The sequence below is a fragment of the Lynx rufus genome, unplaced genomic scaffold, assembly GCF_022079265.1.
Source record: "Lynx rufus isolate CCGP_SWC_20201006 ecotype Redwood Valley unplaced genomic scaffold, mLynRuf1.p SCAF_4, whole genome shotgun sequence".
NCBI classification, from domain to species: domain Eukaryota; kingdom Metazoa; phylum Chordata; class Mammalia; order Carnivora; family Felidae; genus Lynx; species Lynx rufus.
Window position 1 is genome coordinate 6,292,812 of NW_025814856.1, and position 13,889 is coordinate 6,306,700.

General features: G+C 41.0%; 2 protein-coding genes across 2 annotated transcripts; one reads left to right on the plus strand and one right to left on the minus strand.

The window, feature by feature from the left end:
• Window positions 1–2,043: 2,043 nt before the first annotated feature.
• Window positions 2,044–2,877, plus strand: LOC124522853 (olfactory receptor 7D4-like). The gene is made up of 2 exons (XM_047094525.1): window positions 2,044–2,395; window positions 2,681–2,877. Exons 1-2 carry the CDS (start codon window positions 2,044–2,046, stop codon window positions 2,875–2,877), a joined length of 549 nt encoding a protein of 182 aa, XP_046950481.1.
• An 8,713-nt stretch (window positions 2,878–11,590) lies between these two features.
• Window positions 11,591–12,583, minus strand: LOC124523283 (olfactory receptor 7E24-like). Its single transcript, XM_047095145.1, has one exon. It carries the CDS (start codon window positions 12,581–12,583, stop codon window positions 11,591–11,593), a length of 993 nt encoding a protein of 330 aa, XP_046951101.1.
• Window positions 12,584–13,889: the final 1,306 nt, after the last annotated feature.

Sequence of the window (13,889 nt, forward strand, 5' to 3'; positions counted from 1 at the left end):
ATTTCCTGTGTACTCTGATATTCTGCTCAAAACAGATCAGAATGCAAGAGAGCAAGCTACATCTATTAAAAGTCAAGGAAAATTTTTCAAACTATCATGCTTTAAAGATGAGTCATGACCTTCTGTTTAGAATACCTCTCACCTGACCAGAAGCCACCAGAGGTGATTGCAAACTGCCCACCTACCAAGGGTCAGAACAAAGACGTTTATTCATACTTAAACAATTTGCCTACAACGTGACCATCTTTATCATTCCAGAGACACTCTTTGCTTTTGGGTTTTAGTGTTTGGTTTTTTTTAGGTAAAATTTGTATGTACTATTATATTAGCTTAAGGTATATGACATAATGATTCATCACATTGCCCATATAATATTTGACATATTACCACAATAGGTCTAGTTAACATCTGCCACCACACATAGTTATAAAAATTTTTTTCTGGTGATGAGAAATTATATGATCTATTTTCTTCTTTTTTAAATATTTTTTATTTATTTTTGAGAAACAGTGCACTTGTGAGGGAGGAGCAGAGAGAGAGGGAGACAGAGAATCTGAAGCAGGCTCCAGGCTCCGAGCTGTCAGTACAGAGCCAGATACAGGACTGGAACTCATAAACTGCGAGATCATGACCTGAGCTGAAGTCAGACACTTATCCGACTGAGCCACCCAGGTGCCCCTATAAAGTCTATTTTCTTAGCAACTCTCAAATATACCATATAATATTATTAACTGTATTCATACTGCACATTATACCTCATGGTTTATTTGTTTTATAACTGGAAGTTAGTACCTTTTGACCACCTTCACCTATTTCAGCCACCCCTTCCCTGCTACTTTGGTTTTTATACCTAAGAGGACTGACAGGGATGACAGTCAATGGTGGCTTTTTCCCTTTGTAGTTAGGGGCATTACAGAATAGTAGTTGTGCAAAAATACTTCTAATGAGACAAAATACAACACTGAAGATCATTTTATGATTTTATGCTGTTCAGCATCCTGGGTTATAGGACCCCTTCCTCTATATCTGGGTACAGGACCCTCAGGACCTGAAACAAAGAGAGTAGGAGAGTAGGTGGGCTCCTCTTCTTCCCAGCCTCATTGAATCATCACCTGAATATGAGTGCCACATCTGACTCTCATTTTTTTGGGCTCCTATGTCAACATCCTGGAGCAGTTTCTATGCTTCCTCGGGCATTTCATGAGCACCATAGAGGATATGACTAAAATTCTACTTGTGACCTTTGTAGTATCTAATGGTACTGAAATAGTGCAAATGTTAATATGCATTTTTTGCTCGAACGTATACCATCTGGATGAACAGCATTTTGTCAAGCAACAAATGTCCAGGAAGCATCTGGCCCTGTTCCTGCAGGATGTTGATGGCCCCTGGTACACTCAGCGTTAAGAATCTGTTCATGTGATTTATCATTTTGTGAAAACATTTTCTTTTTCTTCCTTTTTTTTCTTCTTGAGGAGTAAACCTACATTCTACTCATCCTGCAATAGTCTGTCCAGACACGTGAGATACCCTCAAATTTTCTCACCTCTGAGACATAGTTATCTGACCCTTTTTTGCGTCCCACACAAGGCAGATAATCCACATTAAGTTACTGCGGTTCACCAGACCTCATGTTGCTCATTTGTGTTAGAATGAGTTTGGATCATGTTATGGCTAATGTCCAAAGTTGTTCTTAACTTTTTGGATTTGGTGATTCTAAATAAAGAGGATAAATGAGGGCCCCAAAGGCCAATGGACAGGGATTGATCAACATTATTAAATGTTGCACATAAAACAGAATATGGGATGTCTAAATTCTGTAATGTTAAGGCTTTTATGCCCAATGCTTCATTTCAAGAAATAAAAAAGTAGACTCTAGAGTTTGTCTAGTGTCTATCTCATGTGCATTCCCTTCTTCAATCATCTAGCTGATGTGTTGACAATATGGAACCAAGAAATCAAACGAGTGTTTCAGAATTTTTACTCCTGGGATTTTCCCAAGACTCAGAGAATCAACCCATTCTATTTGGGCTATTCCTGTCCATGTACCTGGTCACCGTGCTCGGGAATCTGCTCATCATCCTGGCTGTCAGCTCTGACTCTTACCTCCACACCCCCATGTACTTCTTCCTCTCCAACTTGTCCTTTGCTGACATCTGCTTCACCTCTACCACCGTCCCTAAGATGCTGGTGAACATCCAAACACAGAGCAAATCCATCACCTATGCAGGCTGCATCGCCCAGATGTATTTTTTCATGGTTTTTGGAGGTATGGACACTTTTCTCCTCACTGTGATGGCCTATGACCGGTTTGTAGCCATCTGTCACCCCTTGCACTACACAGTCATCATGAACCCGTGGCTCTGTGGCCTCCTGGTTCTTGTGTCCTGGTTCATCAGCTTGTCATACTCCCTGATCCAGAGTCTCTTAATGTTGCGGCTGTCCTTCTGCACCAACTGGGTAATTCCACACTTTTACTGTGAACTTGCTCAGGCCCTCATGCTTGCCTGCTCAGACACATTGGCCAATCACATCCTGCTATATATTGTAACTAGCTTTCTTGGCATTGTTCCCTTCTCAGGGATCCTTTTCTCCTATAGCCGAATTGCCTCCTCAATCCTGAGAATCCCATCAGCTAATGGGAAGTATAAGACATTTTCCACCTGTGCATCTCACTTGTCTGTGGTTTCTTTGTTCTATGGGACAGGGCTTGGTGTGTATCTCAGTTCTGATGCATCTTCCTGGAGGGGCATGATTGCCTCATTGATGTACACCGTGGTCACCCCAATGCTGAATCCCTTCATCTACAGCCTACGGAACAAGGACATCAAGAGGGCTTTACAAAAAGTTCTCAGGATAACACTCTATGTTCAGTGATGGGAACACTAGTCCTGGGTTTTTGAGCTGACAGTGGTAGCAGCAGGTGGCTGCTAAAGAAATCCTACCTCCTAATCACACTGAGTTGTGCTTCTCACCCGTCCTCCATAAGTAAGTGACGTTGCCCAGAGCTGCCTTGCGAGTACTTTTTCTGGGTACTTTAACCTCTTATGTTGACTCCTCTGTTATCCTCAGTTCTACCCTCTGCGTCCCCTCCTTTCACTTTCCTATTACTGCACCTCACCTTGGATTTCCAGTCCTGCGGCCACTTATGCTACTACCAGTTCAGAACAGTTGCATGAGGATTATGAAAAGTAGTGCATTTTATCAATAACCATTGTTAGTTCTTATTAACTAAGCGCCTTTGGTGTGCTAGGCTGCAAGAGATGTCTGGAAAACAGCACTGAAGGAAAAAAAAAACACAGAAAAAAATCTTTGCCCTAATAGAGCATAAATCCAGGATCTCAGAGTTTCTGATCACATTATGTGTCCAAACAGAATATTCACTGATGGATTAATTATTTGGCTATTAGCAAGGTTGAACGTTTCTCCAAATGTTTATTGAGTGCACTTCCAAAATAAGCTATAAAAATATATCACTAAATGTAGAAAAACTTCTGGGTCCAGAGTATCAGAACTGACCAGGCTCTGATACATCATTTGGTTTAGTTGCCTTGTTGTGCAGGTGAATTTACCAAGGGCCCAACACAGGAGAACACACAGTGATAAAATCTGTGTGAAAGGAAACATGTCTTTAAGTATGGTGTCAGTTACTGGATTATAATTCAGGAGAGTAAGGACAGAATCACAGAATCACTGCTCTCTAGGTATGTGATTCTGGGCAGTTTCAGCTGAGGTAGAGTATGTTAGGACCAGTGGATCTTCTGATAAATGTTTGTTTTCATATCTTCTTCACCATAAAGCAATTGGATAATGTGTTAAGTCTTTGGATGGTGGTGTTTGCCAAGGCACTGCAACAGGAAAGGCAAACATAAACACAAAAATATCCGTCCTGATAAAGATGAGTTGCTGACCACTCCAGGATGGAAGGAGTCTGACAGAATCTACTTTCCATCAAGTGGAGTCTTCAAGGGATAGCACCATTTTGAAAAACTATTTATGGATTTCCAAAAGGGGGACCCACCTCCCCCTTAATTTCTTTTAGGCTTTGTGTCTAAAAACGGATTTCATCTAGAAACTGGGAAAAGAATCAGGATATTTGATTGTGGTAGCCGACATCTGATAATTGCAGACTTGCTTTTTATATTTTGGGTTATCTAAGTCAACTGATACTCTCGATGTCTGCTCATCTATGATCTGTTACCACCACCACAGGTCTCTGTGGCTCATGGATCCCAGTCACCATTCTGGATTTGTTGCTCAATCACCCATGGTTAAGACTACTGCCATTTAAGTTTAGAACTCAAGATATTTGTGAATGTAGTTTAGAACTTCTGTCCAGGTATGGAGGTTAGCTAACTGAACCATATTAAAACACTCAAGAATTACAAATTTGGAACAAGAGTAGAAATTTTGGATATCAATTGATTAAGACTGCCTTAACATTCCCTGCAGCTTGACTAAACTTAAAACATGTTTCTTCCTGACTGCAAGGGCCTGACCTCCCCTTTGTCATCAATTTTACAACCCAGGATGTCTTCCTTAAAGACCTGGGAGCCATCCCTTTGAAATATAATCGTCAATAATGTTAGCACCTTTATCTCCCAACCTCTTTGCATAGGAGGGTAGGCACTTAAGTTCAATAAGCAGCAATTAGCAAACACAGACTAGCCACATCGACCAACCTCCCCCCAATATCTTCCACCCCTTTTCCATAAGCTCACCCCAGCTTTTATTTTTTATTTTTTTATATATATGAAATTTATTGACAAATTGGTTTCCATACAACACCCAGTGCTCATCCCAAAAGGTGCCCTCCTCAATACCCATCACCCACCCTCCCCTCCCTCCCACCCCCCATCAACCCTCAGTTTGTTCTCAGTTTTTAACAGTCTCTTATGCTTTGGCTCTCTCCCACTCTAACTTCTTTTTTTTTTTTTCCTTCCCCTCCCCCATGGGTTCCTGTTAAGTTTCTCAGGATCCACATAAGAGTGAAACCATATGGTATCTGTCTTTCTCTGTATGGCTTATTTCACTTAGCATCACACTCTCCAGTTCCATCCACGTTGCTACAAAAGGCCATATTTCATTTTTTCTCATTGCCACATAGTATTCCATTGTGTATATAAACCGCAATTTCTTTATCCATTCATCAGTTGATGGACATTTAGGCTCTTTCCATAATTTGGCTATTGTTGAGAGTGCTGCTATGAACATTGGGGTACATGTGCCCCTATGCATCAGTACTCCTGTATCCCTTGGATCAATTCCTAGCAGTGCTATTTCTGGGTCATAGGGTAGGTCTATTTTTAATTTTCTGAGGAACCTCCACACTGCTTTCCAGAGCGGCTGCACCAATTTGCATTCCCACCAAAAGTGCAAGAGGGTTCCCGTTTCTCCACATCCTCTCCAGCATCTATAGTCTCCTGATTTGTTCATTTTGGCCACTCTGACTGGCGTGAGGTGATACCTGAGTGTGGTTTTGATTTGTATTTCCCTGATAAGGAGCGACGCTGAACATCTTTTCATGTGCCTGTTGGCCATCCGGATGTCTTCTTTAGAGAAGTGTCTATTCATGTTTTCTGCCCATTTCTTCACTGGGTTATTTGTTTTTCGGGTGTGGAGTTTGGTGAGCTCTTTATAGATTTTAGATACTAGCCCTTTGTCCGATATGTCATTTGCAAATATCTTTTCCCATTCTGTTGGTTGCCTTTTCGTTTTGTTGGTTGTTTCCTTTGCTGTGCAGAAGCTTTTTATCTTCATAAGGTCCCAGTAATTCACTTTTGCTTTTAATTCCCTTGCCTTTGGGGATGTGTCGAGTAAGAGATTGCTACGGCTGAGGTCAGAGAGGTCTTTTCCTGCTTTCTCCTCTAATCACCCCAGCTTTTAAAATCCTCCTGTCTTAGATACCATATGGTTTCACTCTTATGTGGATCCTGAGAAACTTAACAGAAACCCATGGGGGAGGGGAAGAAAAAAAAAAAAAGAGGTTAGAGTGGGAGAGAGCCAAAGCATAAGAGACTGTTAAAAACTGAGAACAAACTGAGGGTTGATGGGGGGTGGGAGGGAGGGGAGGGTGGGTGATGGGTATTGAGGAGGGCACCTTTTGGGATGAGCACTGGGTGTTGTATGGAAACCAATTTGACAATAAATTTCATATATTAAAATAAATAAATAAATAAATAAATAAATAAATAAATAAAAATAAAAAATAAAATTCTCCTGTCTTTTGTTCTGTGGAGTTGAGTTCAATCTCTATCCCTTACTGTAATAGTCTTGAATAAGGTCTTCTTTACCTGTTTGACTATGTCCAATGCAATTTTACTTGGACACACAACGAACGACTTTCTCTAGAAAGTCTCTAGAAATTCCTAAAAAATTTCTATCAAAGTACTCTTTTGATGAAATTGCCCAGTGTCTTGCCTGCTTAAGCAAATAATATTGCATCTCACAAAGGACTTCAGACTGGAAGAGGAGCAAAACCCACTTTCTTGATGCATCAGTTTCATTTGGAACAAAATATCTGAGGTAGCCTGGTACAAAGACTGTCCATGACACTCAAAACATGTGAACTCACTCAGAAGGTAATGGTAGTAAAAGATGAATAGAGACTAACCTGATGGAGAGAACATCAGGAGAATTTAGATGGGTGTAAGAGAAGGCATCTTTTTTTTTAAGTTTATATTACTTACTTAGAGAGAGAGAGAGAGAGAGAGAGAGAGAGCGAGCATGGGAGGTGCGGAGAGGGAGAGAGAGAATCCCAAGCAGGCTCCTCACTGTCAGCATGGAGCCTGATGTGGGGCTCCAACCCAAGAACTGTGAGAAAATGACTGAAGCTGATCAAGATTTCTTCACTTAACTGACTGAGCCATCCAGGTACCTTAGAGAGAGAAAACATCTTTAAGCTTCGATATTTAAGTGGAAAATTGAGTAAGAAAAGGGAAGAAAATTTTAGGCAGAGAGAATTAAGTGTAATGGTCTAAAGACTGAAAGAATATAGTCTGTTTAAAGAAAAATAAGAGGGGTGCCTGGGTGGCTTAGTCAGTTGAGGGCCCAACTTTGACTCTAGTCATAACCTCATGGTTTGTGGCTTTGAGCCCCGTGTTGGGCTCTGTGCTGATGATTCAGAGCCTGCTTCACATTCTGTGTCTCCCTCTCTCTCTGCTCCTCCCCTGCTCCTGCTCTGTCTTGTATGTTTCAAATAAATAAATAAATAAACATTAAAACATTTTTTTAATTAAAAAAAGAAATATAAGATATCCAATATGTCTGGGAATGCAAGCTGGTGCAGCCTCTCTGGAAAACAGTATGGAGGTTCCTCAAAACATTAAAAATAGAAATACCCTATGACCCAGAAATTGCACTACTAGGCATTTATCCAAGGGATACAAGTGTGCTGTTTTGAAGGGACACATGCACCCCGATGTTTATAGTAGCACTATCAACAATAGCCAAAGTATGGAAAGAGCCCAAATGCCCATTGATGGATGAATGGATAAAGAAGATTTGGCATATATATATATACACACACACACACACACACACACACACACACACACACACACACACAATGGAGTATTACTCGGCAATCAAAAACAATGAAATCTTGCCATTTGCAACTACGTGGATGGAACTGGAGGGTATTATGCTAAGTGAAATTAGTCAGAGAAAGACAAATATCATACGACTTCACTCCTATGAGGACTTTAAGAGACAAAACAGGTGAACATAAGGGAAGGGAAACAAAAATAGTATAAACAAGGGGAGGGGGATAAAACATAAAAGATTCATAAATATGGAGAACAAACAGAGGGTTACTGGAGGGGGTATGGGAGAGGGTGTGGGCTAAATGGGTCAGAGGCACTAAGGAATCTACTCCTGAAATCACTGTTGCACTATATGCTAACTAATCTGGATGTAAATTTAAAAAAATAAAATAAAATAAAAAAGATATCCAATATGTCTAGGCAAATGGTTCTCACACTTAGTGTGCAATAGAATCACCTGGTGGGCTTGTTAAAATACAGATGGCTGGGTTCCAGCTGTAGAGGTTCTGATTTAGCAGGTCTGGAGAGGGTATGAAAGTTGGCATTTGTAGTTTCCCAGGTGAAGCTGGTGGTGCTGGTCCAGGGACCAGTGAAGGACTTGGAAAGGGATAGGAGAGACTAACTGAAGGGTGTTATAGACCATGGCAAGGGGTTCGAATTGTACTCAAAGAGTAACAGAAAGTGACTAGAAGGTTTTAAGCAGAGAAGTCACAAGTTTTGACTACACCTAAAAAATCAATCTGGCTGCCATGTCCACAGGGAGAAAGTGACTATTGCGCACCCAATTAGGGCACTCTTGTAAGAGCAATAATACAATGTCACCATGAATTGTTTTGGAAGAATGGGAAAAGCAAATCATATCACTAAAACAGTGCTATACAGATCATTTAATTGCTTTGATATGAAGACAAATAAAACAAAGACCTAAAATGACAAAATTTGGGGGGGGGTCTGAGTGACTTGAAAGGGAGGAGTAGGTCTCTCACTTGAAAATCTGAACAGCTATACTGTATGTGCTAGATGCTAGATGCTAGTGAATTTTGGCAGTAGAAACAAGAAGAGACTTACTCGTATGTCTGCCAACATGCAGTTAAAGCAACTTCCACTAATGGACCAGTGTTGGAGTGTTTCTTAATTCTTCAGAAAACTCCTCTTCCGAGAAGGGCAGGAATAGCCTCAGTGTTGAACACTGAGGTCATCCCCATGAGCAATGCTTTCAAAATCCAATGAACAGAGGAATCTGTGGGGCCATGGTAAAACTTGTCACAAAATAAGGGGTTGGGTAGGGGGGAAGTGTTTACGGTTGGACCACTGACTCCAGAAATTTGAGGATTACAATAGCAGCAGCAGCCAAAATTGTCATTTTTAATACATATTTTATTTACACCAAGGGTTTAATGTTTTAAAATAAACTTTTTAAAAGTGTAACACACATGGGGATTTGTATGTTACCTTATTATCTCAAACTCTACACTCCTTTTCTATCAAATATCTCTGCATTTGGGTTTCCAGAGTCATTAAAAATTTCAATGGTGACCTCCCTGCTGCCCCCAGGGAGCATTGAATGAATGAATGCCCCCATTCTTCATCTCTTGCCCTTGAATTTTCCTTTTCATGAGCCCAGCGTTAGGTTTGTAATTCAAAGAATATTTCAACTACTTCAGAACTGCCTTTACAATTTTTTCAAGGAACACCTGGGTGGCTCAGTCGGTTAAGCAACCAAGTCTTGATCTCGGCTCAGGTCATGATCTCACAGTTTGTGAGTTCATGTGAGCCCAGTGTCGAGCTCTATCTTGGGCTCCCAGCTGACCATGCATGCAGAGCCCACTTGGGATTTCTCCCTCCCCCTCTCTCTCTGCACCTTCCCCCTCTCAAAATAAGTAAATAAACTTTAAAAAAATAAAATAAAATGTTCTCAAATACATTTTATTAGTAACAAGGTGTCCCATATTGAGTTCCTTCTGAAGCCGACTCTGAGACAATGATTAGCACACAGGATGTTTACCAAACAATGTTCCTAGAATCAACATCTGTGGAAGGGCATATGTGTAGTAAAGAATTTGGCCTCACCTAAAGAGAGATGGCCTTTGTCCCAGCTCCTGGGAGGTAACCTTTAAATGCTTGAAAATTTCCTAGTGATAGAAGTGATTGGTTATTCGTGAAAGACCTCAGGTTATTCATGAAGGACCACACCTGATAGTTTATGCTAATGAAATGACTTAGGATGGGAACTGGCCTTGCCAAAAAGACCAGCCATGTGATTAAAGGGTTGGAGTGCTGGGCAAAGGGATATCAGGCCAATATAAGGAGGGAGGTTGGAAATTGGGTTCAATCTCATATGCCATAATTCAACTATTCATGTCTATATAATGAAGCCTCAATAAAAATTCTGGACAATGGAGCTCAGGTGAGCTACCTGATTGGAAATGGTCTTTGAGTATTGTCACACATATTGTCACCAGGAGGAGGTAATGGGTCTGGACTCCAAGGGAAGAGAACAACAAGAAGCTTCGCATATGGAGGTTCCTTATGCTTTGGATGACTCTAACTTGTGTCTCTTTCCTATAAGCAAACTGCAATCATAAGCACACTGCTTCTTGAGCTCTGTGAGTCATTCTGGTGCATCTGAGGCAGTCCTCTCAGTTTGAATCATTCTAGCAAAGTATCGAATATGAAAAAGTTCCCAAATTTGTATCCAACTGGTCTGATGTGAGAGTGGACCTAGGGGCTCCTGGACTTGCATCTGGTGTCAGAAGTGAGGACAATCTTGTGGTTTGGCAAATTCTTTGCAGCAAGGAAGGAAACTGGAAAAAGTCGAGCCAAGATGAAGCCCATCAAAGATCTCCAATAACCAGCAGGAAGTTCTGGAGCTAAGATGATCTCTTACAGTTGCCTGGAATTAGGGCAAAGGGACCAAATGTTTGCACCCCCACACCTAATCAGTCATCGGATGTGGGCTGCCCCAAGAAGGAGGCATGAGTTTGCTGAAGTAGGTCCCTACAGAGGTTGATTGCTGAGGGCTGAGTAACACCCAACATTTGAAGCAACATGTCCCTTATTCCTGACACAAGATCTTTTTTTTAATTGTGGTAAAAGAACATAAAATTTACCATCTTAAGCAGTTTTCAGTACAGTGGCATGAAGTACATTCACACTGTTGTGCAGTCATCACCACCATCCAACTCTAGAACTTTGCTATCTTCCCAAACTGAAATTCTGAACCTACTAAACACTACCTCCCTGTCTCTCGCTCCTCCAGACCCCAGCTCCCACCATTCTACTTTCTGTCTCTATGGATTCAACCACTTTATGCACCTTATATAAATGAAGTATACGATATTTGCCCCTTTGCATCAGGTTATGTAATAGACTGGGGAGAAGTTAGATGGAATGGGAAGGGGAATTATCAGGAAAATTGGGAATCACCTCTGTTCTGGTAGTTCCTCTCCCATCTATTCCTTGGGAACCATACATCCCAATGTTCCTAGAGAAGTCCCAGGAAACTTGATAACTGTTGACTCAAACTCAATATTAATAGTGTCCCATTTCAATTTCAAAAAGAAATTAGTCATCCTACTCGCTCAAAAATCTGACCAAGAGCATTAAGGTGCCAAAATGTATCAGACGTCTTGGTCCTTAAGGTAGGGTTTAGAACCTCCCATCAAATTGGTGGGTGGATGGGGCGGGGGAGGAGGAATCTCAGGAAAAGTATAGAAACAATAAATAACAAGATAGAGTTATGATTATTTTGCATTGATAGAAACAAGACTGCTCATGACCAAGAGTCCTGGGTAATGCAAAAGGAAAGTGAGAGGGATATATGAATATATACATAATCCTGCAGAGGTTATAATTTAAATGGGGAGCCCAAAATAATCTCCCAATTCTATTAGAGCTATACTAAGAGGAAAAATTGTGTAAGCAAAAACCAGAGATCCATATAGGTACCTATACCATGTGACTGCACATCCAGAATGTCTTGTGCATGTTTGATTTGCTGCATTTTGCAGTGCAATGAACCGAAAAGGATAAGACACATGCTGAGATTAGTCTGTCCTGCTGATAATCCCCCACAGTGCTCTCTTGATATCCTTGTTTCTCAGGCTGTAGATGAAGGGGTTCAGCATTGGGGTGACCACAGTGTACATCACCGAGGCCACTGCACCCTTCCTAGGGGAGGGGGAGACAGATGAACTGAGGTATACCCCAAGACCTGTTCCGTAAAACAAGCAAACAACTGATAGGTGAGAGCCACAGGTAGAAAAGGCTTTGTACTTCCCGCCTGTTGATGGGACTCTCATAATGGAGGAAACAATTCGAGTATAAGAGCAAAGGATCCCTGAGAGTGGAATGCCACCAAAAATGGCCCCCATGAAATATATTAGTATGGTATTGATGGAGGTATCAGAACAGGCAAGGTGGAGAAGTTGAGGTGCATCACAAAAGAAATGATGAATTTCCACACTTGTGCAGAAGGTAAGTTGTGACACCATCAAACAGTGAATCTGAGAGTCCAAAAGGCTGCTGAAAAATGACACAAGGACCAAAAAGCCACAGAGGCATGGGTTCATGATGACTGGATAGTGCAGGGGGTGACAAATGGCCACAAACCGGTCATATGCCATCACAGCCAGGAGTAGATTGTCCAAACATCCAAATAGGAAAAAAAAGGACACCTGAGTTAGGCAGTCTGCATAGGTGATAGATCTACTGTGTGTTTGAATGTTCAACAGCATCTTGGGGATCGTAGTGGTGCTGAAACCAATGTCAGCCAAGGACAGGTTGGAAAGGAAGAAGTACATGGGTGTGTAGAGGTGGGGGTCAGAGCTGACAGCCAGGATGATGAGCAGGTTCCCCAGCACAGTGACCAGGTACATGGACAGGAACAGCCCAAAGAGAAGGGGCTGTAGTTCCAGGTCATCTGAGAGTCCCATGAGGAAGAATTCTGAGACACCAGTTAGATTCTGTGGTTCCATGAAGATGGGACACCTCTTGAAAAAGAAGAGAGTGTTGAATAAACAAAACAAGTATAGAGACATCCAGCTAAGTGTGAATATTTTGATTCAAGCAATTCATAAGTAAAGCATTCACACTTGAGGATCCTACCTCCTGTTACCTTCAGCAACATTTCTCAATTGTAAACTCTTCTTAGAACTCTTTCTTTATTGGTGTCTTGGCAATTTACCTGTTTCTACATATACCCATCATGAAGGCATTGAGCCAAAGAATGTTAGACAAACATCTAAATATATAAACATAGAAATATTTAGGGGCACCTGGGTGGCTCAGTTGGTTAAGCATCTGACTCATGAGTTCAGCTCAGGTTATGATCTCATGGTTTGTGGGTTCAAGCCCCTCATCAGGCTCTGTACTGACAGCATAGAGCCTGCTTGGGCTTCTCTCTCTCCCTCTCACTCTGCCCCTCCCTTGCTTGTACTTTCTTTCTCTCTCTCAAAATAAATAAATAAACTTTAAAAAGAGAAATATTTAGTTATACTTGCTTTGGAACTCATATTTGTGGCCAGGAAAAGTTGAGTTTTCTTGCTATCCCTGCATGATCCCATTGCCCTCTTCACTTCAGCTGCCCAAAGGCAAACACTGTCACGAATGTGGCAGTATATTTTCCTTTCAGTGTTTTCATAATATTAGTACTGGTGTATTCATGAACAGTTTTCTTAAAAACTTACTTAATACTGGGGCGCCTGGGTGGCTCAGTCGATCGAGTGTCTGACTTCGGCTCAAGTCATGATCTCATGGTTTGTGAGTTTGAGCCTCGCGTCAGGCTCTGTGCAGACAGCTCAGAGCCTGGAGCCTGCTTCAGATTTTGTGTCTCCCTCTCTCTCTGCCCCGCCCCGACCTGTGCTCTATCTCTCTCTCTCAAAAACAAATAAAGTTTAAAAAAAACCTTACTTAATACTATAATAATGCTCACATTGCTTTCTTCATTCTCACTTACCACAATAATGTGTTTTAAGTGTCTCTGTGAAGTACACACATCTATTTCAAGCACTTCAAATGATGCTTAGTATTACCTGATGGATGACTTTATTTTATTTTTCCATTTATTATTATAATATTCCTAATAAAATTCTTCTGCACACTTCCATATTATACAAGAATTTCTATACCATATAAGCAGAAAGGTGAAGAATTGTAAAAATCAATACATGTACAATTGTACTATTAATTATCTATATTTATTTTCCTAATAGAAAAGGTAGACAAAAGCAACTTCATGCTTTTATTGTCAAGGTATAGAATTGGAAAGATGCCTGAAGTCTGTGTTGCCATGCTCTTTCATAGTAGATCCACATGAAAATTCTATTTTTGTCTAGGGAATAATAT

Bases quoted from the DNA above. Each gene is read 5' to 3' on its own strand.
- LOC124522853 (XM_047094525.1), top strand. From the start codon at position 2,044: ATGTACCTGGTCACCGTGCTCGGGAATCTGCTCATCATCCTGGCTGTC. The intron at 2,396-2,680 runs TCAGCTTGTCAT...CATCTCACTTGT, and splicing joins GGTTCTTGTGTCCTGGTTCA to CTGTGGTTTCTTTGTTCTAT.
- LOC124523283 (XM_047095145.1), bottom strand. From the start codon at position 12,583: ATGTCTCTATACTTGTTTTGTTTATTCAACACTCTCTTCTTTTTCAAG.